General features: G+C 38.7%; 2 protein-coding genes across 2 annotated transcripts in view; both read right to left on the bottom strand.

Moving 5' to 3' along the window:
- Positions 1-21,866, bottom strand: part of LOC137295934 (leucine-rich repeat serine/threonine-protein kinase 2-like) — a 187,241-nt gene extending 165,375 nt beyond the window's left edge. Inside the window, exons 1-6 of the mRNA XM_067827524.1 lie at positions 21,782-21,866; positions 7,699-7,964; positions 6,790-6,881; positions 3,745-3,824; positions 3,197-3,285; positions 2,258-2,398 (exon numbers count right to left, since the gene is read on the bottom strand). Of these exons, the coding sequence (XP_067683625.1) occupies positions 2,258-2,398; positions 3,197-3,285; positions 3,745-3,824; positions 6,790-6,881; positions 7,699-7,897 (601 nt within the window). The 5' untranslated portion in view covers positions 7,898-7,964; positions 21,782-21,866. The remainder of the gene's footprint in view (positions 1-2,257; positions 2,399-3,196; positions 3,286-3,744; positions 3,825-6,789; positions 6,882-7,698; positions 7,965-21,781) is intronic.
- On the bottom strand, positions 12,855-13,331 carry LOC137297209 (uncharacterized). Its single transcript, XM_067829222.1, has one exon. It carries the CDS (start codon positions 13,329-13,331, stop codon positions 12,855-12,857), a length of 477 nt encoding a protein of 158 aa, XP_067685323.1.
- Positions 21,867-27,675: the final 5,809 nt, after the last annotated feature.

The following is a 27,675-nucleotide window of genomic DNA, read 5'->3' as shown; positions in this document are numbered from 1 at the left end:
AGGAATCAAACCCACACCTTCAGCATCAGGCACCTAACTGCCAGCACACTATGTCAACTAAGTCAACTAAGTCAACTAAATCAACTAACCCACTCAGCCACCACGCCTTCCATGAAAATGGAAATCGGACAACTTGTAGTCTAGACCACTGATTGGTGATTAGGTGCTGGACTCTGAGGGTGTTGGTTCGAATCCCTGGTGGGACTCAAAATACCAAAAGTTGTCTTGTGCATTCTAACAAAATGTGTTTTGCTTTCAAATAGCAAATCCATGAAATATTTGTCTTTTGCAACTTAAAAGTATGAAATACCTTCAAAATTTTTAAAATTACTCAATGACAGATGAAACATTTTTTATCTGGATCATCAAACACCAAGCTTCAAGTAAACTGTACAGCAAAAGAAATGCAAGTTAAAAAAAATCTCTTAAAAGAGAGCGTTCATATTTATGTTATATATCTCAAAACTTGACAAAAAAACAGTTGAATAAATTTGCTGTTCATAATACACCATAAAATGAAAACGCAAACTAGCTAGTCACTAAATCGTTGTTTTTTTTCAATACTAGTTTCAGGAAATGATGTGTAACTGAGATATTTACCCCCTGGTAAACAGAAACCCACTGGTAAACAGGCAAATAGGATATTATTCCAATATAGAGGGGCATCTGGAAATCTGCTAATCAAGTAAGGGAGGCAACTCTGCTCAGTGACCTGAGATGCCTAACACAGACAGACCACCTAAACTGCTTATCACACGAAGCCTCAAAATGGTACTGAGAGATGCAAAGCAAAATACAGTGGTTTTCTTTGGTTGTTGTTAAATGCCTCACTCAGCAATATTCCAGCTATATATGGCCCCAGTCTGTAAATACTCGAGTCTAGACCAGACAATATATTGATCAACAGCATGAGCATCAATCTACACTACTGGGATATGATAATATGTGTCAACCAAGTCAACAAGCCTGACCACCAGATCCTGTGACCTCTTATGACATGCATGGTTTACTGAAAATAAATTCTAACCCTAAGCTTCACAGGTTGCATGAAGTGAAGTGCACGTGATCTTCCAGGTAGGTAAGATAAGCAGACATGAGTGACTGGAAGGAGGACCACATCAAATGGGGACTAAGGGGTGAACGTGTGTGACTCACGGTCCTGAGCTATTGTGTAAAATACATCCAAAGTCTTGCACACAACACTTGAAACGTCTTGATTCAGGTGCAGTGTTTCCATGACGACTGGCAGGTATTTACGAATGAACACCTCAGCTATGTGCTTATCTTGAAACAGGAATGAAATGTAATATTTATTTTAATCAATGTTTATAGCTAACTTCTTGACATGGTGAGTGACTGACAAACTGTGACATGACAACTAATTTATAATACAAGTGATACGTGTCACTCACGTGGTAATCCACCATGTTGTTAATACATGACTTCATGACTTCATTTCTTGAGAGATATGAGATAAGACAAATGGTTTAGAGAGTGTTAATTACAGTCAACTGGACAGTCCTTTTGTGATGAAATACGGAATTTACTGATGCTGGATTAGAGGGCATATAAATGATCATAACTTAACTAGTTTCTGCCAGGACCAAATTCTAGTGCCAATATTGAGGTCATGCCGGATTGGAGGGCTGATTGTTTAGAGGGCTTAAGCTTCCACTGTATAATGAGTGAATGAGTGAATATAGTTTCACGCCGCACTCAGCAATAATCCAGCTATATGGCGGGCCACTGTATAAAGTTTCAGCAGTGAATATGCACTAAATCTTAAAGGAATAACAAAATTCCAAATCCCAACCTTCATCATAAGCTGTACAGTCTCCTTGATTTCATTTGAGACCAATGAATTGCCTACTAACACAAACTCTAATAACTGCAACACAAACCCATGAAATTGACAGACCATTATACTTCTTGCCATTTTTATGAGGGAGGTCCACTTGCTTGTAGAACGTAGTTGGTCTATCAGTTTAATGTGAACACAAAATTTGGTTTAGTTGCAGCTATTAGATTTTGTGTCAGTGAGCAATTCACTGGTCTGACATAAATTTAGAGGCATGTACCTAAAGTTTCAGCTTTCAGCTGATAACAGGTCCAGTAAAGAGCAAGATCTTTTTATGATTGGTTAAACATTAATGTATTGAACAGAGTGTCAAAATATCCATGAATTTAAAAAAGTACAAGTAGGAAGAACAAAACGATTGCTTTCGCCAGCAAGACAACAAAGGGGATAACTACAAACCTTCTTGAAGAATATGACGGAGGCAGGTCAGGGCATGCACTTGAATCTCAGCATCTTCCTGGAAGTTGGAGATGGCACGGAATAGGTAATCGATGACATCGTTCAGGAGGTTGGTGGACGTCAAGTCAACACGGATGTATCCTACCGGCAAGGAACAAGACAAGAGATGTACACTTTTACAAGAAGTGAGTAAGTGGGTGAGGTTAGTTTTATGTTTCTTATAGCAGTATTCCACTACTGGCTATGGGCTTCACACATGGTTCCCATGGCTGCCCCTTTTATAGAATCAAGTGTCTACACGGGGTAGTTGAGAGAACCAATCAGAGCTCCTTTTCATGTCTTAAATTATCTAACTGCGCAAACTTCGCAACACAAATCACATGGAGTTTCTCCAAAAGAGGTAGAAGAAGTGTTTGCATATAATTTTTCACAGCTCTCAGTTTGTCTGTGTGATTCCCAAAATCTGAGTCGCATTACAAACAAACCTTCACAGCTGCAACCGCTATCTTTGTTGATACTAGCAAGCTCAGTTGCAACTGCTGCTTTGGTGATTGACTACTGTGAGAATGCACAACCAGCAAAGGGAGGTAATAAAAATACTAGGCCCAGATACATCCAGGGTATAGTGGAAGATTTATCAGAACATATACCCAAGAGATATCGGGGATGACTTTCAAGAGAAAACCATTATATAAAGAGCAAGTGAAGGTGTTTAATGCTGCATTATTATACCAATATTTCAAGTTATATCATTATGTCTGCTTTCTGTGGGAGGAAATACATTGGAATGTGCATAACAAATTCAAATTACTGGACACTTTGAGTTTGTGCAAAAAATGCTAGTCAAGTTCAAGGTCAAAGCTGTCTTCCTGCATAAAGTGGAGCAAGTTTCATGTAGTTTTCTTATTGTAACAATTCAGAACTAAATTGTCAACTGACTTGATTCAAAGAGACATGCCAGGAGCTTCATCCCACACTGATGGATGGGGATGTCGGAGATGTTCTCACTCAGCACCTTCAACACGTGTCTGCAACAGTAGGAGTGCATATCTGATAACCACAGGCACTGAAGTTCACCTCTCATATTTTGGATATTTCACACAATCTGAGGACTGAGGATATGATCTTCTTATTTGTCTGTTTTGCCTCATTAGAAGATTTCAGATCTTAAGGGACCATTGATAATATAGGGGTGGTGATGATTTTTATGAAGAAGCAGGTACAAGGTGAGAGACCCCTAGTTCTAAAATTTATGTACAAAGTAAGTAACTCCTGTGCCTGTCATTTACAAAATTAACAAAATCCCCATCCCTATCCCTTCTCATATTTTTTTTAAGTTTAAAATATTTTTCTGTACAAAATTTATGATGCTCCTACATCCCAAAAACAAAATGGGTGATCCCACCTGAACATCATCATTGGGGAATTTAGAAGGAAAAGAATGCTAGAAATATCCAGATATGTCGCTTAAATGAATAACCACTTGCCGGTGAACATGTTCATTCTTGAGACTCTTCTCTAAGGCTAGGCTCTCATCTATGAACTGACACAGCAGCTGAAGGCCAATCTGTAAATATTACACTATATGTAAATTTGGAGGAAAGATATTTATTTTTCTTGAGAAAACTAACAAATCAACAAAAATAATCATGGAATTTCACTTGTTTAATATGCTTGGACTAAATTCTGAACAATAACAGAAACAAAAACAGAACTAATGGGACCAGTGTGAAATAAATATCACATTAAAAGGTTTTCTTAATTAACTTGAAATAATGTGAAATAAGAAAAGCAAGATTTACAGATGCCTTCTTACCTGTTGTGAATTGCTCAACATACTGGAATGTTGTGTTATTTACAATAAAAAAGACACCTTAAATTTTGCTTTTCTTATGCAGTCCACTTCTAAATTTGAACATAAAAATAGATGAACCTATGAAAAGACATCTAATTCAATTAAGGAGACATTTTTTATGTAAATATATACATAAACATAAAACATATACTCCACCAAACTGGTACAGTTAGACTTTTGCATCTTTGAAGCTACAATGAACTACAACATAAAACTTAGTGTCCACCCTTTAACTCAACTTAAACTGTTCTTTTATATCCACCATATTCTCACATTTACTTTGTGATGTATGACAAAAGTTTGGAGCCTGACTTTCTGATCAATTTGCACATTGTTATTGCAACATTTGTGAGTGAGTGAGTGAGTGAGTGAGTGAGGTGAGTTTTACGCCGCACTCAGCTATATTACAGGTATATGGTGGGGGTCAAGGACCAGACAATCCAGTGATCAACAACATGAGCATCGATCTGTGCAACTGGGAACAAATGACATGTGTCAACCAAGTCAGCGAGCCTGACCACCCAATCCCATTAGTTGCCTCTTACGACAAGCACAGTCGCCTTTGATGGCAAGAATGGGTTGCTGAAAGCCTATTCTACCCTGGGACCTTCATGGGTCTCATTACCAGTATTGGTAATTTAACTTTTAACCTGTTTTTAGTGAACTAAACTAAAAGTGCTTTATGGTTCAACTTCTTTATTATACAAGGTCACAACGTTTCGAGACAGATTCTAGCCTCTTCTTCAGGTGAGGTGAGGATAAAACTAAAGGGTTGTAGTATATATACACATAACAGTAGACAGATAACAATGGGTAACAAGATATACAGGTTTGTATTGATTGATGTACAGGTTTCGACTGATTGATGTACAGGCTTCAAGTTATGTACAGGCTTCAACTGATTGGTGTGCAGGGTTGTGTTGATTAGGTTAATGAGTTACAGGTAAAGATGTTTGGATAAAGATTAGTCACTGAGGATAAGGTGGTTCCATGCATTGGGTAAGTAAACACCTCCGTCTCCGCTTGATTGCAATGGCTTCTAGGAGCTTCCGTTTTTTTTAAGTCACTGGCGTTCCTAACTAATGTCCTGGTGTTGTCCCAAACAATCCTGTGATTGGGGTTGTGCATGATGTGTTCATGCACACCAATCAGTTGAAGCCTGTACATAAGTTGAAGCATGTACATCAATCAGTCGAAGCCTGTACATCAATCAATACAAACCTGTATATCTTGTTACCCATTGTTATCTGTCTACTGTTATGTGTATATATACTACAACCCTTTAGTTCTATCCTCACCTCACCTGAAGAAGAGACTAGAATCTGTCTCAAAACGTTGTGACCTTGTATAATAAAGAAGTTGAACCATAAAGCACTTTTAGTTTGATTCCTCCAACTTCTAAATGCCTTTGAAACAACTGTTTTTAGTGACTTTATCAAAATTCAGCTCACAAACGACAAACATCATTCATAATCAGAAAATTATTTAGGGCATTCTTTAAACAAGAGGGCTTCGGTTAACTTTTACACTAAGAATGGTCCAAGACAAATAAGTAAGTTTAGTTTTACACCACTTTTAGCAATATTCCAACAATATCATGGTAGGGACAACAGAAATCGGCTTCTATTATATTTTACCCATATAGGGAATCGAACCTCGGTCTTCAGCCTGACAAACAGACATTTTAATCATTTGGCTACCTCCCCATCCCCAATGACAAATGAATATATTTGCCATTCTGTTAACTACTCACTCATTGTATGACAAATGTTCAGTCCTAAAATTCTTTTGACCTTTCACATCTTTTGTCACATGTTCCATTAAGAAATTCACTGCATGAGCACTTTTCTCAAAGCAATCTTACAGAGAGCCTAAAATATACTGCACCTCCAGAGTTATTGCTGAATTTCAAGAAGCTCTCAACTCATTTTATGATGTCTGTCAGTCTAGCTTTTGACAGTTAATCTCAACAGTCACACTGTGTAAGGTATGTTTAAAGTGTTTAATTTCAAAATCTGCACACGGAAATGAAAATGAAACAAAGCCTTGACTTGACACTGTAAGTCAATATACATATGAATGCATATAGGGGACAAGCACCTCAACCTTTCACACTTTGTCATGTAAAACAAATTTCCTTTCCAGTGGGTCATTTGACTTTCAGTATTTCAGATCCTGCAAAGACAAAGGCTAGAATGTGTCATCAACAACCTATGCTTATCATCAGAGGTGATCCAACAGGATCGGGTGGTCCGCTGAATTGGTTGATGCATGTCATTGTATTCTCATCACTGGATTGTCTGGTCGAGATTATTTAGAACTTGTTGTCGCGTCTTTTAGCGGCATTCAGAAGTTGTTACAGATGGACAATGTATTTTACGGATTAAACATCTTTAATCTTTTCCATACAACATTTTGGGGTCCTTTCAGATCCCTTCATCAGGTGAACTTCATCAAGATCTGTAACGACCCTGAAACGTCGTGTGGAAAAGAATAAAGCACTCTAAACCATAGAATATCTTGGCAGTCTGTCATCATGTTAGGGAATATTGTTAAATACAGACAAAGCAACTGTTTCAAGTGAAGAAGTCATTGATGTGATTTTACATGATGTTTCTCCATAAGTCACATCAGGCAATGTGAGATCACTTGTGAGTGTGACAAGTGAATGTATTACCTGCTGTATGTCAGGGAAGGAGCCGAGGTGCTTCATGACGTCCAGCACACTAAGGTGGATCTGGCTGCCCTCCAGGAACTTCTTCACTGTTACTAAACAGGCAGAAAACAAACTCTGGAGTGAGTGAGGGAGTAAATATGAACACAGATACATTTGAATGAGTGAGTGAGTGAGTGAGTGAGTGAGTGAGTGAGTGAGTGAGTGAGTGAGTGAGTGAGTGAGTGAGTGAGTGAGTGAATGGTTCGGCATTGAGTGAATGACTGCATTTGGGAGAGTGAGTGAGTGACTGGGTTTGGGTTAGTTGGTTTGGAAAGTTTGGGTGAGTGATTTTATATGAGCAAGTGTGTGGGAATGTGTGTGCTTGCCTGAGACAACTGTGACACATACATGTGAGTTTGAGTGATGCTGACAAGTTTCTGTAAGAAAGGTTTCAATGTCAAATATCCAAAAGAGAATTCACTGTGAGGTCAAGTAATGTGAGACCAGGTGATGTGAGGATTTGTGTTGTCAGGATAGGTGATGTCAGACCAGGTGATGTCATGATTGGTAACATCAGGATAGGTGTTGTCAGGCAAGGCCATGTGAGGTCAGGATTGGTGCTGTCAGGATAGGTGCTGTCAGGCAAGGCCATGTGAGGTCAGGTGATGCAAGGCTAGGTGATGTGAGGACAGGCAATGTGAGATGAATTCAAGTAATGTGAGGTCAGGCGATGCGAGGCTAGATGATGTGAGGTCAGGCAATGTGAGATCAGGTTATGTGAGGTTAGATGATGCAAAGCTAAATGACATCAGACCAGGTTCACTGTAAACTTCAAAGCATGGGTTCTCAACAACAGACCATGAAATAAGGAACAAACTCAACTGTTTGACAAATGACCCTTTTCCTCCTTGAATATTTTCATTGCCTTACCATTTTTGAAGAGTGTCTGTAGCCTTATCAATGACTGTTTCAGCCGCTGGGGATCATATGTGGCCTGAAGGACATGTGTGATGTGATCTGCTTCCTTGATGTCATTGATTGTAGATAGGCTGTCAACAAACTGGTAGTCATCACTCGCCATAGCCGGGGAGCAACGACCACTGTCACATTCCTCTGAGGAAGCCATCATGCTCGGGCTGAAGATGCCTAAACGCCCCACTTCATATGAAAATGTTGAGATGTGCTGTGCTTGAAAACTGAAAAAAGAGAACAAGAGTCACCAGAAGATGACATATCCCCCCCGGCCCCCAAATATTTGAAAGGACAAATTATCTGACAGTTACTTGATGTTTTCTTAGATTAAGTTTGAATCGTTTCCATGGAAGTCATGAAAAATATAAATGATATGTATATGTAAACAGCAAGAGGCACCACTTCAACATCTGTCTCATATATCTGCCAAGATCTGCTGAAAGATATCAAATGGTTTTCGAGTTGTGCTCTGGAAACGAAGCCTATCCCTCCATTTTGAGACCAAGTCCGAATTGTTTCAATGGAAACCAGGAAAAATAAAAATGTCAAAACATTGTAAACAGCAAAAGGCACCACTTTGTGGTCAGCCTCAAATATCTGCCAAGTTTCGTCGTAAGATATTAAATAGTTTTCGATTTGTGCCTCCGGAAATGAAGCCCATCCCTCAATTTTGAGACTAAGTCCAAACCATTTCCATGGAAACACCGAAAATGATAAATCACAAAAACCTGTAAATAGCAAAAGGCACCATTTTAGCTTCTGATTGGTATATCTACCAAGTTTTGCAGAAAAATAAAGAAGAGATTTTGAGTTCTGCTATGAAGGCGAAGCCCATCCCTCCATTTTGAGACAAAGTCCGAAATGTTTCCATTGAAACCGACAAAACAATATCATCACAAAGGCCTGTAAGTACCAAAAGCCCCCACTTTAGGTTCTGACTGATGTATGTAACAAGTTTTGCTGAAAAATATTGAACATTTTTTTATTTCTGCTCCGGAAACGAAGCCCACCCCACCATTAGACTAACAACAAAATGTTCCATGGAAAAACAAAAAAATTAAAATGCCAAAAATCTGTAAATAGCAAAAGGCATAAGCATAGGTTGAGATTATTATATCCATCAAGTTTGGTCTAAAAATATTGAACGGTTTCTGAGTTATGCTCCGGCAACAAAATGATTATGGACGGCCGGACAGATGGACGGACAATGCGTCGACTATATCCTAACTATATAACAACTGATTCAATTTTCTTTTACTTTCAGTATTTCTGATTTTCTTTCAATGGATGTCTCAGCAATACTGAAGCTGCAGGATGGTGGTCTGTATGTATGTTTGAATATGGACCAGACAATCTCATGACTGACATCAAAGGTAACTGCGTGAGTGAGCGAGTTTAGCTTTGCACTGCACTCAGCAATATTCCAGCTATATGGCAGCGGTCTGTAAATAATCGAGTCTGTATCAGACAATCCAGTGATCAACAGCATGAGCATCGATCTGGGCAAATTGGAACCGATAACATGTCAACCAAGTCAGCAAGCCTGACCACACGATCCCATTAGTCGCCTCTTACGACAAACAAAGGTACCTTTTATGGCAAGCATGGGTTGCTGAAGGCCTTCATGGGTCTCAAGGGTCACTGCGTCATACATGGCATAAATATATTCAACATCCTTAGCAGCTATAAGCTAACTGACTGTCTGTGTTCTTCTGATGCTCAGTTTTAGCAAATAAATGTTTGATTACACACATTCTGTCAAAGTTAACGGATATTCAGTCGTCTGTTGCTGCCATCTATGATGGACAGATGTCACCCTGTTAAAACAACACAACACTGAAGGATACGTCTGTAACTTACAGTGTATAGCACTAAACTGAGTTCCTGTTTAGTTGAAAGGATACAAATAGCATATCAGGATTTTATCATCTGCAAACATCATGACTCATGATACTAATGGATTAATCCATAAAAAAACAAACATGAGCAATACATAAGGTCGACACAGTTTTCTCACCAGCAGACATAAATCTTTCCTAAACTTAAATAAATCATGCGCGAGATGTTTTACTAGCAATAACAAAATAGCTGCAGTAACTAGTAACAATAACAAACCCTTGCGAAGTCCATAGAGTGAGTGAGTGAGTGAGTGAGTGAGTGAGTGAGTGAGTGAGTGAGTGAGTGCAATATTTCCTCATATTCGGATTCTGAATCTCCATAGCATTGAGGCTCCTTTTCTTTCTAATATTAACTATTTATTTCTGATAAAATTCAGAGTTAGGGAGTATGATTTTATGCCACTTTTACCAACATTCCAGCAATATCATGGCAGGGGACACCAGCAATAGACTACACATTATACCCATGTGGGATTTGAACCTGTGTCTTTGGTGTAATAAGTGAACACTTTAACCACTTGGCTACACCACCACCCCTAACGACAAAGGAGTGTGTTTAGCTTTACGTCGCACTCAGCAATATTACAGCTATACAGTGGCGGTCTGTAATTAATCTAATCTGGACCAGACAATCCCGTGATCAACAGCATGAGCATCGATCTCCGCAACTGGGAACCAATGACATGTGTCAACCAAGTCAGCGAGCCTAACCACCCAATCCCATTTGACGCCACTAACAACAAACATAGTTGCCTTTTATGCCAACTAACAAGAAAGGACCAATATGGAGGTTTCTACAGGGTTAGGGCAAAACAGCTGAAACATGTGTACTCATGAAAAATAATGTGTGCACAATTCTCATTCTAAAAGGCCCAGAATTTACAATTTACCTTCAGATCTACAAGATTAGACACAGTCATTACTGAAACTTTGCACTATTTGTATGCACGGCTCTATCACTAACTTCCTTTTTTCTTCTTGTATATTTGTTATTAGTATGTTTGTTGCTGCACTCAGCAATATTACAGCTATATGGTGGCGGTCTGTAAATAATCGAGTATGGACCAGACAATCTAGTGATCAACAACATTAGCATCAATCTGCGCAATTGGGAACCGATGACATGTGTCAACCCAAGTCAGTGAGCCTGACCACCCAATCCCGTTAGTCGCCTCTTACGACAAGCATAGTCGCCTTCATGGATTGCTGAAGACATATTCTACCTTGGACCTTAACGGGTCACACGAACAAGAATATATTAGCCACAGATCAAGAACTAATAGCTTTAACATGAAATAATAATTGCTACAAAATTCATTATTAAAATACAGTTGGAAGTAGACAGAAAAATGCTTTAGGCTGTTACTCTGTAATCTTAAAATTTGCAGAAGTGCAAATGGGATAGGTAGAAATAACTAACTTCAGCCTTAAGTGGGCATTCAGTGGGATAAGTAAGAGGTTCTCCAGAAAAGCATGCTTACTCATAAAATCTCACAAAACTTAGAAGAAATACAACTAGCTGCTGAAAACAGTGGTTCAGACTATAGAAGGCAATCTGGTCACTCAGTCAGGTATGACGACAGACCGTTGACTCACCTGGCATGAAATGCATACGCTGCCTACAGGCACAACGGGTCATCTTAAAGACATTTTGTGCTTTTTCGTGTGTAGAATATGTCTCATCTTTTGATTAACATCTTGCATGTCTTTCTTTCTTAAAGTTTATGTTGAGATACATAAAAGAGTATGATACCTGAAACCCCTAGAAACGCGTCATATTAAATGTATAGGTAGCATGACCACCGGAAGATCAACAGGAATGGATATTATATTGTAAATTGTTATGACATGCTGTGTACTTCCACAGTTTCATTCCCCTTAGGGATTATCATGTATTAGCTTATATCTCTATTCTCAGGTCAGACACCAACCTCCGTCTTCCACACCCGTCCTGGTTTTGCTTTTGAGATGACCCCTCCTTCCTTTTTCTTTTAATAGTGATAGTGATATTCCATGGTAGCTACATCCTTACTAGTTTCAGCATGGGAGTTATTGTTGTTTATGTCAGCTGTCGTTAATAATGAAGCTAAGACTAATTCCAAAAGGGGCATTTAAAAAGTGTCCTTTGAAATATAATATCATCACATGCTAATTTGCATAAAGCCATTGTCTGTTCCAAATAAGTCTCTTTGGACTTGGAAAAAATTCTCATTGCTCATCTCTGCACTAATCTCTCCTCAGTAAAGTCCTTTTATTATGTTTCTCATCTCCACACTTCTGGAGCTGTAGTTAGCCAAACTTATTTTAACAGGTATTTCACATTTTCACATATCAACTACATAGATTGTACTTGTTTAATGGGCATTCTAGAAGTTGGTGAGTCAAAAATGACACATACAGCTTTATGGACTACAACTTCTTGTTTATTACGTTGAGCGATGTTTCGATGTAGATTCTTACATCGTTTTCAAGCTAAATGTGAATACAACCAAATAGTGAGAAACTTATGTTAATGGTATGTTGTGACAAACAGCGGATTAACATTAACAGCAGCATGTGATAGAGTAAACAAGTGGTACATAATTGCAGGAGGCCAGTAGGAAACTACAACAATGAGCACTTAACTAAGTGATCAAGCCAATGCATGGGATGAGTAGTAACAACAGACACAATGCTTAGATGGTCTGTGGTTTGATTAGTTCTTCATAGGCCGATGGTATGTAGTATCCTTGGTGTCTATTGATCAAAGGTTTGTGGCAGTGGATTTCGATGGCTTGCAACAGTTTCCTTTTAGTGAAGTCATGGTTTTGGGTTGACAGGACTTCAAATTCGCTGAACTTGATGCAATGACTGGGGAATTTTTGTTGATGGTCTGAGAAGGCTGATTTGCTGTCTGCCTTGGCTGTAGAGGATTTGTGTTATTTTATGCGGGTGTCAACAGGGCGGGAGGTTTCACCTATATATGAATCGCCACATTCACAGTTGATCTTGTAATCACTCCTTTTGGGGGCTGCATGCTGGAAGGTGGGTTACGGCCATTGGCTTGGAAGATGGTCCTGTAAGAGAAAATGGTGTCGATGCCTGCTTGGTGTTTAAGGAGTCTGCTAATATGATGGGAGGACTTACCAATGTAAGGAAGGGTAATTCTAATGGGGGCAGTTTCTTGCTTGGTCATTTTGGCATTGTCCTGGAGCGTGGTGGAGATGGTCCTCTTGACTAGGTTAGATGGATACTGGTTGAAGTTGGTAAAGACATATTGTAAGTGGCTGAGTTCCTGTTGTAGGTCATCGCTGCTGGAGTAAATATTCTTGGCACTCTTCTTAGGGTAGATATGACACCAGACTTGGTTTTAGGGGGGTGGTTGGAGTTGAAGTGGATGTACTTGTCAGAGTGGGTGGGTTTCCTGTACAGTGTGGTTTTGGTCTTTTTGTTGCAGGGGTCTCTGGATACAAAGACATCTAGGAAGGTGAGTTTGTTGTCGTTTTCTGTCTCCATGGTGAACTTGATACGGGGGTGTTGGGTGTTGAGGTGCTGGAGTAGTGAGGTGGGATCTTGATCTTTCCTGAGGATAACAAAGGTATCATCCACCTTCCTATACCAGCAGACAGGATGGATGGGGGAGGAGACCAGGGATTTTTCTTCAAAATGGGTCATGTAGATTTCAGTGAGGTTTGGGGAAAGAGGGGATCCCATGGGGAGACCATGGATCTGTTAGAAAATGTTGTCTCCCCATGTGAAGTAGGTTTACGTTATACAGGATTTGGTGAGACTCATGATTAAGAATCTACATCGAAACATCGCTCAACATAATAAACAAGAAGTTGTAATCCATAAAGCTGTATGTTTCATTTTTTTACGTAAACTGTAGGGTTAAACATGAAAAAAACCACAGTTTTTTCCTATTTCCAACAGTACTTTAATTAAAACCATTACAAGCAATACATTAGCATTCAGATATTAGAGAAATATAGGTATAGAATATTAGTTTTATCGTGTATCAGTAATAGCTTTGAGAAAGACTCAAGTCAAATGTTTAAAATTCTTGATTCCCATTGGTCAGTTAGAGGTTTCAAATCACAATAATTACCTCGGGCAGAAAAAGTTGGATTCACCCCCATCAAGCAACTGCAGTTTCAATACTTACAGAGAAGTACTTCTTCCTCAGCTATTGAGAGCAATTATTTTCAAATAGAGAAATATACAAAAAGTTCAATGATTATAATAAAAAACAATGGTAAAATTTTTGGCGAATGTTTTAGCTGAAGACACAGAGGTTGTATTCCAAGTTTTGGAATAACTGTGGGCGTAGTTCAGTATTTAGTTTCTAGTTCAACAATGTGATGTTTATACATGGTACACAGCTCTGTATACAGGGCAAAGCATGTTTATCAACAAAATCTCAACTAATACTGATCTACTCTCCTCACCGACTGCTGATGCAGCAACGACCCCACACTCCTTAATCAAAGCAGTCGGGAAAACCTGGTGGTTTGCTCATCACACCGATTCCGACATGGGAACAATGCATAAAGCCTGTTTCTAGCGTCCCCCATGAGGTTGCTGTGAAATTGCTAAAAGCTATGTAAAACTATGCTAACTCGCTCACTCCTTAATCTATTCAAAAAGAGGAGCGATGGGATAGCACAGTGGGGAAAGTGTTTGTTCCTCCTGATGGAGACTTGAAGGTTTCAAATCCTCACATGGGTATAATGTGTGAAGCCAATTTCTGGTGTCCTTCCATGTAATATTGCTGGAATATTACTAAAAGCTACGTAAAATTATACTCACTCTCTCCTCTAAGACACCACTATCAGGTCTGTGAGTACTAGGAATAAAACCTTATTGGTCTTTAACAATAAGATTAACGATATCAGTAAGCATGACAACCACCATCATAATCAGTACTATCTGATATGTATGTAATCGTCTAATCATATATACATTTGATATTTTCCCAACAGTCATAATAATCAACTTCCTTAAAAACACTTCCTGACAAAATAAGAGTCTTCCTAAATGGCTGGTAATAACAACATTATCACACATTACTCAGCATCTGAGTGAGTGAGTGAGTGAGTGAGTGAGTGAGTGAGTGGAATCAAACCTGGACCTTCAGTATGCAGGGCAAACGCATTAACCACTTGGCTACCCCACTATCACCGTTATCACTTGTAAAACACAACCATTCTATTTAACATTGTATACTCACTGGCCACCATGCCATGTGTTGAGTCGGAAAGCTGAACATAGCCATCCATTGCACTTTTATTTCACAAATGCAAGAATATCCTCACTGAAGAGTCCATTTTCACACTGAATGTGGGAAGCTGGTAAAGATTTCACTGCTTGTGAAGTGACATGACTGCATATGAACGTCACCACCATGTGAGAAGTTGAAATCTGATATGTGTGGCATTGAGAAAATAATACTGGCAATGAATTTCTGAAGAATAAAGGTTTAATACCCTGACAGGAATATAACAGGGTGCACAGTGATTCTAAGAGAAGCATTATATAGCACATGCATTTCATTACCATGGAAACCTGCATATTATTATATAAGTCAGTAGGAGTGAGAGCTTGAGCTGACCTCTGTCAAACAGCTGTGTACTGTCTATTTTCACATTTTGAATCCATTTACAAAGACAGATTTAACAAGAAACAATTGTGTCCAGGGTCATGGATGCCTCTGTTGCTGTTAGGAAGAGTTCCCTACTCTGAGTGTGCTCTGATGATTAATATATACTAAACAAGTTCAATAAACATCTATGAAACTATGAGATGCACACCTTACAAGTCCCAATGAAACGCATGCATAAGCTTAATCAATTCTGTTGAGCAGTTTTGGTGGAAAAGTGGATAGACTTAATCCTCTTATTTCACTATCATCAGAGAGAAATTCCACAAAATGTATCTAAGTTCAAATATCTCTAAACATACAGAAACTACAAAATACATAAAAAAATGTGAGATACACACATTTTGAGTGTCTTTAAAAGACATATGTAAGATAAATGAGTTTTGTGCAGTGTTTTTTATGAGAAGTGGATAAAGTACACCCCTTGTTGCATGGGACAAACAGGATGAATAGAACCAAATTCTACTAATTAGTTCCAACATGTGGATGTGACAAAATTAAGAAATTGGATGAACAAGGTATGAAATGTACACCTTTAGCTGTTTAGAGTCCCAATGAAACGCACATAGAAGTTCAATCAATTCTGTTAAGCAGCTTTTGTGGAGAAGTGTACAGACTTCATCCCCTATAACACTATGTTCAGAGAGAAATTCAACAAAATTCCATGAAGTAGTTTTGGAGAAGTGAATAACATATACCCCCACTTCATCCCCTATTTCACAATCATCATGGAGTATACCCCCACTTCATCCCCTGTATCACAATCATCATGGAGTATACCCCCACTTCATCCCCTATTTCACAATCATCATTGAGTATACCCCCACTTCATCCCCTATTTCACACTCCCCTATTTCACAATCATCATTGAGTATACCCCCACTTCATCCCCTGTATCACAATCATCATGGAGTATATCCCCACTTCATCCCCTATTTCACAATCATCATGGAGTATACCCCCACTTCATCCCCTGTATCACAATCATCATGGAGCATACCCCCACTTCATCCCCTATTTCACAATCATCATGGAGCATACCCCCACTTCATCCCCTATTTCACAATCATCATGGAGTATACCCCCACTTCATCCCCTATTTCACAATCATCATGGAGTATACCCCCACTTCATCCTCTATTTCACAATCATCATGGAGCATACCCCCACTTCATCCCCTATTTCACAATCATCATGGAGTATACCCCCACTTCATCCCCTATTTCACAATCATCATGGAGTATACCCCCACTTCATCCCCTGTATCACAATCATCATGGAGTATACCCCCACTTCATCCCCTATTGCACAATCATCATGGAGTATACCCCCACTTCATCCCCTATTTCACAATCATCATTGAGTATACCCCCACTTCATCCCCTATTTCACAATCATCATGGAACATACCCCCCACTTCATCCCCTATTTCACAATCATCATTGAGTATACCCCCACTTCATCCCCTATTTCACATTCATCATGGAGTATACCCCCACTTCATCCCCTATTTCACAATCATCATGGAGTATATCCCCACTTCATCCTCTATTTCGCAATCATCATTGAGTATACCCCCACTTCATCCCCTATTTCACAATCATCATGGAGCATACCCCCACTTCATCCCCTATTTCACAATCATCATTGAGTATACCCCCACTTCATCCTCTATTTCACATTCATCATGGAGTATACCCCCACTTCATCCCCTATTTCACAATCATCATGGAGTATACCCCCACTTCATCCCCTATTTCACAATCATCATTGAGTATACCCCCACTTCATCCCCTATTTCACAATCATCATGGAGTATATCCCCACTTCATCCTCTATTTCACAATCATCATTGAGTATACCCCCACCTCATCCCCTATTTCACAATGATCATAGAGAATTCAGCAAAATGTACTTCAATTCAAATGTCTCAAAACCTACCGAACGAATAAAATACAAAGACAAAATATGATATGCACACCATTAGAGTCCCAAGAAAGCCCATGTATAAGTTCAGTGAATTCCACTTAGCATTTTTTTTCGGAGGAGTGGATAGAGTACATTCCCTGTTTTGTATGGACGGAGGAAGGTAACACTATATGTCCCCAGCCATATATGGCTAGGGCATAAAAATGTTGGCAATATATGCACATAAGTGAATGATTATAATTTTATGGTGCTTTTAACAATATTCCAGCAATGGCACAGCTGAGAACACAAGAAATAGACTTCATACATTGTACCCAATGTACACAAGAAAAAAGGTATTGTAACACCTCATATTTTCCCTATACTACCATTAACTACCGCAAAGTAACTAATTAAATCCTGAATTTAACTTACTCTCTGTATAAAATTACCTTCAAGGGATAATTAAATGACCAATCTAAATGCAAAAGGAATGAAAATCTGTAGCTGGGACTTTCAAGAGCTCTATACAGCTTTCAAAATGTTTTATGGCACATGTGCAAGGACATTTCCAAATTTGACACATCAGTGACCAAAATGCCCTTCTCAGTGTTTTGAAACATACTAAAAGTTGCAGTGTGTATTTCCTGAGAACAATTGACTTGCTCTTGCCTGTGTTTATGATACTAGCCTCTACAGTGAGTCAAAAGATTTGATCACCTTTTTCATGAACTAACCCATGAAAATCTGAGTTAGATTTGGCCAGTCATAATCAAACAATAGATTCTGCTTTTGGTTGAGATTTGTTATGGAAAGGGTTTTGCAACATTCATAAATACATAAGGTTCAACTAACATTCAACACACATGTACCCAATTAACCTGAACAACCAAATATTGCTTCTCTAAAGCCTTAAAAAGGCTTATGATTATTTACTTGAAGATAATTGATAAATACCCAACCTTGACCTAATAAAACCAAAAATTGTCTTGGAAATAATCCATTTATATCTAACCTGCAGACAATCCCTATATACCTAAACTAGAGATAATCCATACATATCTAACCTTGAACAAATCCATGTGTACCTAAACTAGAGATAATCAATACATACTCAATGTGGAAATAATCCATATACACCTTCTTGGAGATTATCCATATGTACTTCACCAGGAGGTAATCCAACCATTCTCATGTGGATATAAACCATCAATACCTGCATGGAGATAATTCATCACACACTGACTTCTTAGATAATCCAAAACACATTAGCTGGAGATAATCCATGAAACCTTGCCTAGAGATATTCCATCAAACCATACTTAGAGATAATCTATCTCAAACTGATTGAAGATAATCCATCATATACTAAGTGGCGATAATCCATAAGACATCAGCCGGAGATAATGTATAACACACTGACTGGAGATAATCCATCAAAACTTGCCTAGATATAATCTATCACATACTAACTGGAGATAATTCATCACATATTGGCTGGAAATAATCTATCACAAATTGGCTGAAGATAATCCATCACATTTTCTCTGGAGATAATCCAGAAAACCTTGCCTGGAGATAATGTGTCACATACTGACTGGATATAATCCATCACATATTGACTGGAGATAAACCATAACACAATGGCAGGAGATAACCCATCAAACACTGACTGGATATATTTTATCATACATTCACCAGAGAGAACCTAGCACACATTGGCTGGACATAATCCATCAAACCTTGCCTGGAGATGATTCATCAAATACTCACTGGAGATAATCCATGACATACTAACTAGAGATACTCAAATACACATTGGCTGGAGATAATCTATCACACATTGCCTGAAGGTAATCCATCATATATTGACTGGAGATAATGCATAACAAGCATTGTCCAGAGATAATCCATTAAATCTTTCGCATACTGACTGAAGATAATCCATCACATATTGGTGGAAGATAATCCATAACACATCAGCTGGAGATAACCATCACACATTGACTGGAGGCAATCCATCACACTCCATCGGAGATAATCCATAACAAACATTGTTTGGATATAATCCATCCATAGCTTTTGTTCACATTTTCAACGACACAAATTCAATTATGTACTCCATCGATACCTTTTGTGTATGTATTCTATCACTACCTTTTGAAAATGTACTCAATCAATACCATTTGTGCATACATTCTATCAATACCTTTCAAATACGCATTCCATCAATACTTTCAATCGCCATACTCCATCAAGACCTTTTGAGGACGTCATCCATTAACATCTTTTGTGGCTGTACTCCTATACCTTTTGTGAAGATAATCCATCAATGCCTTAAGTGGATGAAATCCACCAATACCCTCCATAGAAGTACTCCATTAATACCTTTTGAGGATGCCATCCATCAACAAATTTCATTAACACAATCCATCAATACCTTTCAAGTACATCATCCATCAACACTATTAATTTTGTGGGCAAAATCCATCTATACCCACTGTGTAATCAATCCATCAAAAACCTTTTAAGAAATAATCCATCAATACCTTTCATGGACATAATCTATCAGTACCTTTTGGGAACACAATTCATCAAAATCTTTTGAGAAAATAATCCAGCAACACCTTCCATGGACATCAATCCATCAATACCTTTCATGGACATAATCTATCAGTACCTTTTGGGAACACAATTCATCAAAATCTTTTGAAAAAATAATCCATCAACACCTTCCATGGACATCAATCCATCAATACCTTTCATAAAAACAATCCATTAATACTTTTCATAGACACAACCCATCAATACTTTTCATAGACACAATCCATCAATACTTTTCATAGACACAATCCATCAGTAACTTTCATGGACACAATCCATCAATACTGTTTGTGTATGTAATCCATCAATATCTTTCAAGGATGCCATCCATCAATATCTTTGGTGGATGTAATTCATCAATGCCTTTTGTACACACAATCCATCAATACCTTTTATGGCCACAATCCATCAATCCCATTCGTGAACATAATCCATCAAAACTGTTTCAGTTGACACAATCCATCATCAATCCCATTTGTGGACACAATCCATTAATCCCATTTGTGGACATGATCCATCAATACCTTTTTTGGATGTAATCTGTATCAGTATCTTTGGTGGCAGTAATCCATTAATACCTCTGAGAATGCCATCCATCAATACCTTTGGTGGATACAATCCATCAATACCATTTGTGGACACAACCAACCAATAACTTTCGAGGGTGCCATCTATCAATACCTTTTGCGGTTGAATCCATCAATACCGTTTGTGCACAGAAGCTATTAAACATTTCAAGGACAAAATGCATTCACACAAAAAGCATTCACACAAGTCATAGACATAATCTATTCACACCCTCCATCCACATAATCCACAAACACCTGCATATAATCCTGCGACACCTTGTTTTTGACACCACTAGCCTAATATATTGCAATGTTGAGGCCATAAAATGTTCCAGCGTGGAATGTGAGCCATGATCCACTTTTATCAAAGAGGCTAACCCTGTTAGGGCCTTAATGTCCTATATGTACTGGCTTGCTGTCACACATTAGAAACGAATCACCAACAATTAATGAACAAGCTGGACACAAAACAATCATGCTGCTTCATTCACTACACACTGTCTCATCATCATCCATGCCCCTAGGGCTTGAATGAATATCAAGTAATGACCCCAAAATGGTAAACAGCAAAACTGAAAAAATGAAAGCATAACTGTCATATCACTGGGATTACAATTTATCTGTGAAATACTTAATCTAATATTTTTCAGTTTGGATGGCTTTGTCAGTTTACTGTGACTTTTCACAGGGCGACACCAATTGTAATTTGTATGTGCCTGAGTGTATTGCACTTACTCCCTGTGATTAGCTTCATAATTAATGACAAGAGGATGATGATGATTTTAAGGTGTGTGTGTGTGTGTTGGGGGTGGGGAGGTTGTCAGAACAGGGGGTCTCTTACGTGGCCCATAAATTTTCAGGAGAGAGTCATTCCATTCACACTGTGCATGATTCGTCATATTATATTCACCCTACACCCTCTTACCACAAATTATTAAGTGTCTCGTAGTTCTCTCATGTACAATGACCTAAATATGTATTTGAATATTGAATATGAAAAATGCATGACAAATAATTTCAGTTATGTTACACATCATATCTGATTGTACACAATCACATAAGGCTTACACAACTTGCACACACAATTTATGAGTCAATCGTCACTGACACTTCGTACCACGGATAATACCAAATACACAGCAAATTCTACAATCTTAACGCAATACTCATGAGATTTCTTAATTGTCTTTATCTCCACATGACATAAAATACAATAGTCTCGAAATGCATGAGTCCTTAATCGTAGTCAAGTCGGCCCTGAATATGACCCGTCTCCACTCTCCTGTTACTAACTGGGTCGGAACAGAATTATTCACTGTCAAAGTTCAACAAATTTAAATTCGCATGGACGCTAATGACCAACACTCGCTAAACCACAGACATTTACACTAAATAACATGTACGTTTGATAGAGTCGTACTCACTAGCTGGCCGAATCGACATATCCCTTTGTCAATCAGCTTGTCCCAGGTGAAACTCGTGGATGACAGGTGATACTGATAGGTATACACGCTTGAAACAACGGGCGCGTGCGGATGGTGAGAATCAACAGGTAGGTCTATCCCCCTCCGCTGTACGCTCATAGCACAACGCGGAACAATAACACTGTCTCTTAGAACACTCAACTTGCACGTGTAACAGCGGTAACGCTGCACATCAATCAGAGGAAATTACAATGAAGATACTTCCGCCGTAAATCACGTGCAGGAAAAACGTAAACAGAAATCACGTGACACACTGGGTTACCACATAAAAGGCGGGGAAATGGGGTCTATCGTGCCTCGAACGGATGTGCATTTAAGTCTAAAGTTAGCTAAATCAACAGCATAATCGTCGGCGAAATTAGAGTCGTGAATTTAACCGGCGCGGAAATAGTTGCCGAAACAGCTGATGTCATATTCCGTATATGGACTACACCCATATCTGAGGCGTATCTCATAAAGATTAGGACGATGGAGGTGTTGGTAAAAATAAATTCAGATCTGCATTAATTAAACTCTTACACAAAACATATGTTTATTATATACTTTGCAAGTAAAAGGGAAGATAATACAAAACAAACAAACCAAAAAAGCCCAACCAAACGAAAACAAAAAATATTTTTTTCTTATTAAAAGCTTGCAAATCCTTCATGGCTTTAGTGAGTTAACTCGCATATTCAACTTCGAGCAGCCTGTCCCACTGTCCCTGAACCACATTAGTTCCTACCCACCCTGCCATTTCGAATTCATGCCAAGTCATGATGAAGTACGTAAGTTTAGACTTCCTCACTTTCCGATTCTGAATTTCCAAAATGTTACATTGCGACTCTGATAACATTCAGACTTCGGGATTATTATTTTCAGCTGCTTTAGCAATATTACATCAATATCACGGCGGGGGACGCCAGAAACGGGCATCACACACTGTATCCATGTAGGGAATCGAACCCAGGCTTTCAGCGTGACGAACGTGACAGTAAAGCTAGGCTACCCCACCTCGCCTTTGTTTACAAATAACTGAGAATGTTGACATATGAAAACAAATCTCGATTAACTGCAGAAAACTATTCTAAACTAAACTGAATTCGTAAAGTTTCTTAGAATAGGCCTTCAGCAACCCATGCTTGCCATAAAAGGCGATTCAGCTTGTCGCAAGAGGCGACTAACGGGATCGGGTGGTCAGGCTCGCTGACTTGGTTGACACATGTCATCGGTTCCCAATTGCGCAGATCGATGCTCATGTTGTTGATCACTGGATTGTCTGGTCCAGACTCGATTATTTACAGACCACCGCCATATAGCTGGAATATTGCTGAGTGTGGCGTAAAACTAAAACTCACTCACTCACTCACTCGTAAAGTTTCTTGAATGTTATAACTAAAAGCAAGCCCCTAAAGTTATGAGAAAGCTTAGATGTTAAACTTTTTACTGTTTCTTTGCTCGTGTATCATAAAGTTTTAAAATGATACATGTACTGATGCATAGTCATTACCACACCTGTTCCCACCATCGAAGTTGATTGTTCAGAAGTTTTAAGAAAACTTAAACACCGAAACTGAACTGAAATTGGGACACCTGATATCACGGTTCATGTAAAGTTCACACCATGACTTTCGTATGCTAGTTAATAAATATCACTACACAAAGAAGAATAGCTGCCAAAATATAACCTTTTGGCGATGTTAGGGTCACGGCACCTTCCCCTCTCAAGCGTAACCGTTCTGTTTCCATTCGACCATTGTCACGGCGTATTTGACTGCTTTGTCGGCGAATTGGAGACCCCTTAATTCTTACTTTGTAGTGAGATAATCGTATACTTTTGTTATGTATGTTGATTTTATGTCATAAATGTTTGCTACCTTATTCATGGGTACACAATGCCATTTAGAAAGTGGAATCATACTCTCTCAGTAAAGTACCGATTCTAGCATTGCTAACGTTTGAGAATCCGGGACTCGAACCCTCGCTCTCATAGTTATTCATCTAACCACCAGTACACAAAGCCAATACTGGAAAAATCAAATAATAATAATACAACCAAAAACGTGGGTTTTTTCTTTCTTTTTTTGTTTTCTTTTGTTTTGTTTTGTCTTTTGTTTGTTCGGGGTTTTGTTTTTTTTGGTTTTTTTGTTTTGTTTTTTTTTCTTTTTTTCTTAGAGCTATGTTAGATTCTATCCTCTGCGTTTGCATTTGCCATTTCAAGGTTAATGTAACAAGTAAGTTGTATTGAGATTTGTGTATGTTCATTTGCTCATTTGCTCAGGTTAATGGTTGACATATGAATTCTATGCGGATCACGCCCTCCTAGCCCAAAACTGGCTGTAACTACTCTGTTGTATAAACAAACACATTGAGCTGTGTGGGAATGGTTACATCTTTTGGGCTCAGGGATTAGTCGTACTAAATAAACACAAACTTCTATGCAGACTGATATGGTCTGTTTCAGTTTGTTATCTGAACCTACACTTCAGAACTCTATACTTCTAGCCTGTAAACAACAATTCTTACGTGAAAATTTATTAAATAGGAAAAAGTATCAGCAAAGACGAAAACGTCATTTTCACCACGTCTATATCTGGTCTTCAGGGTCTGAAGTTGAGCCTGCAAATCGTCTGCTTCGTGCACTTTAGTCTACCCGTGGGCTGGAGTTGGATAATAGAAATTTCTTGATGACACTGGTCTTGATGACACTGGTCTTGATGACACTGGTCTTGATGACACTGTCTTGATGACACTGGTCTTGATGACACTGGTCTTGATGACACTGGTCTCGATGACAATGATAAACGTGTACAAGTTAGAACACTGTGATGGGGGCACTGTGTGTCAAAGTGGATCCATGTCTGGCGACCTTCTTCTGAACCCTCAAGTTAGTCACACCAGAGATAATCTACAACACATACAGTATATAGTCTCCCTGGTCACATAGCCTGCAAATTTATCTGTCGGTCAGATCTAAGGCCTGAAGCAACATATCGCCTAGTGGTAAATCTGCTGCACCTTTGATGAATTTGCACGTCAGAAGTGAAAAGAAAATCCAGACACCTGTGTCCTTATGCACATTCTTAGCAGTGAACTGAAAACTATTGTAGACTAAAAATTGTCCACCTTATGGCTATCAATATATACAAGACTAAAAATTGTCCACCTTATGGCTATCAATATATACAAGACTAAAAATTGTCCACCTTTATGGCTATCAATATATACAAGACTAAAAATTGTCCACCTTTATGGCTATCAATATATACAAGACTAAAAATTGTCCACCTTTATGGCTATCAATATATACATGACTAAAATTGTCAACCTTTGTGGCTATCAATATATACAAGACTAAAAATTGTCCACCTTTATGGCTATCAATATATACATGACTAAAATTGTCAACCTTTGTGGCTATCAATACATACAACTTGTACCTGTACGTTTGCCATAATGACTGTTTCCTGTTATGACAGTGATTGAACACAACAGTGAGTAAACCGTCACTCAAGGTATCAGCGAAACAGACTATAACTCAAAGCTTTAATCCATTGTAACAATACCTCACTTTTGACTTTGGGCTGGGCGTTAATGGTGGTTATTCAGTTTTGGTCTAGGCGGGAGGACACCTTCTATGCGGGTTGTTTTGATGGGTTTTTTTCATGAGCATAAATGCTACGTCTCATAATGCTCACTTGGAGTAAATGTGTCATATGTCTGCTCACTATCTGATGTAAACAGTTCATGTCCCTCGTTTCTTGTATAATCATTTTACACAGAAACAGAGGTCTACTCAAGATGGAGCAGACTAAATCTAATACTTAAAAAGCCAGGCACACACCACAAATCGTGAGGTAATGTAAACAAAATTTGAACTGTCTGGGAATGAAACTCTACCGGGCGTGCAGGTTGTGAACAAAGATTATCAGTCGTGCTTTACATTATATATGTCAGGTTCATAAAATCACATCACGCGAGTCATAGCAAGACATAAACACATCCTTCACTCCAAATTTATTCTATTCAGGAAACAGAAATATAATATGGCAATAATATATTTATCATGTGATGTACTTTTTGAATTAACTGAAGTTTTATAACTTCCGTCGCACTTAAAAAGCAGTTATGAATATCTTGAAGAATTAACTAACGATTAAAGCAGGTATTTCCTTTCAACAGTTGCGCATCGACCCCTGCTTTTAGTATCTCTGTTTTACTATTTTGGGAAAGTTGGTGAATATGTTTTGAGAAAGATCAGAAGGGAGTTACAATAGTCTAGGCGTGAAATGACGTATCACTGAACTGAAAGTTCGGTTGTGTCAACGTTCAAATAACGGCGGATCTTTCCTTCTCGGTGGAGAAAAAAGGTTGTTGATCTTGCTGCTCAACGTTCTCAGTTGGAAAGAAAGGGAGTCCCAATGTAACATTTGGGAAATTCAGAATCGGAAAGTGAGGAAGTCTAAACTTACGTACTTCATCATGACATACAATGAAAGGGCAGGGTGGGTAGGAACTAATGTGGTTATTTGTAAACAAAGGCGAGGTGGGGTAGCCTAGCTTTACTGTCACGTTCGTCACGCTGAAAGCCTGAGTTCGATTCCCTACATGGATACAGTGTGTGATGCCCGTTTCTGGCGCCCCCGCCGTGATATTGATGTAATATTGCTAAAGCAACTGAAAATAATAATCCCGAAGTCTGAATGTTATCAGAAATAAAAAAAAACATGTTGGAAAGAAAGGGAGTCGCAATGTAACATTTTGGAAATTCAGAATGGGAAAGTGAGGAAGTCTAAACTTACGTACTTCATCATGACATGCAATGAAAGGGCAGGGTGGGTAGGAACTAATGTGGTTCAGGGACACTGGGACAGGCTGCTCGAAGTTGAATATGCGAGTTAACTGACTAAAGCCATGAAGGATTTGCAAGCTTTAAAATTAACAAATATTTGTGGGGGTTTTTTTTGTTTGTTTATTTCGGGTTTTTTACTGTTTGTTTGTTTTGTATTATTTTCCCATTTACTTGCAAAGTATATAATAAACATATGTTTTGTGTTAGAGTTTAATTAATACAGATCTGAATTTACTTTTACAAACACCTTTATGAGATACGCCTCACATATGGGTGCAGTCCATATACGGAATATGACATCAGCTGTTTCGGCAACTATTTTCACGCCGGTTAAAATCACAACTCTAATTTCGCCGACGACTATACTGATCTACGAGGGGACATCAATAAGTTTGGAGCCTTGAGCATTTTTTATACCCAGGTGTCACAACCCATGGTACGACATTGAACCTTGGGGTGTAGCTGATGTGATATATATGTTTTGGTATCCTACTCTCAGAAGTTATTGAACAGCTCGCATTGACAGAAAGAGACCCCCCTCACGGTAGTGAAAATGAATAAAATTGAGTATAGAGCAGTAATTAAGTTTTTAGTTCTTGAAGGAAACTCGGCGAAGAACATTGAAGAAAGGCTTTCAGCAGTTTATGGGAAGTCTTCCCCTTCATCTGCTACCATCAAACGATGGGTCAATGAATTTAAGCGTGGTAGAGAGAGTCTTGAAGATGACCCCCGTCCAGGTCGCCCAACAACAGGCACTAGTCAGGAAAACATTGACAGAGTGCATAGACTTGTGCTGGAATATCGAATCACACTCCACGAGTTAGAGGAGACCACAGGCATTTCACACGGATCCATCGAGACAATTCTTCATGAGCATCTCGTCATGTCTAAGGTGTGCGCAAGATGGGTGCCAAGAATGCTTAGAGATGAAATGAAGCAAACAAGGGTCACCATAAGCAACTCCATGCTAACCAGGTACAACAAGAATCCAGAAGATTTTCAC

The sequence above is a fragment of the Haliotis asinina genome, chromosome 9, assembly GCF_037392515.1.
Source record: "Haliotis asinina isolate JCU_RB_2024 chromosome 9, JCU_Hal_asi_v2, whole genome shotgun sequence".
NCBI lineage: Eukaryota > Metazoa > Mollusca > Gastropoda > Lepetellida > Haliotidae > Haliotis > Haliotis asinina.
This window is presented reverse-complemented; position numbering and strand designations above follow the sequence as displayed.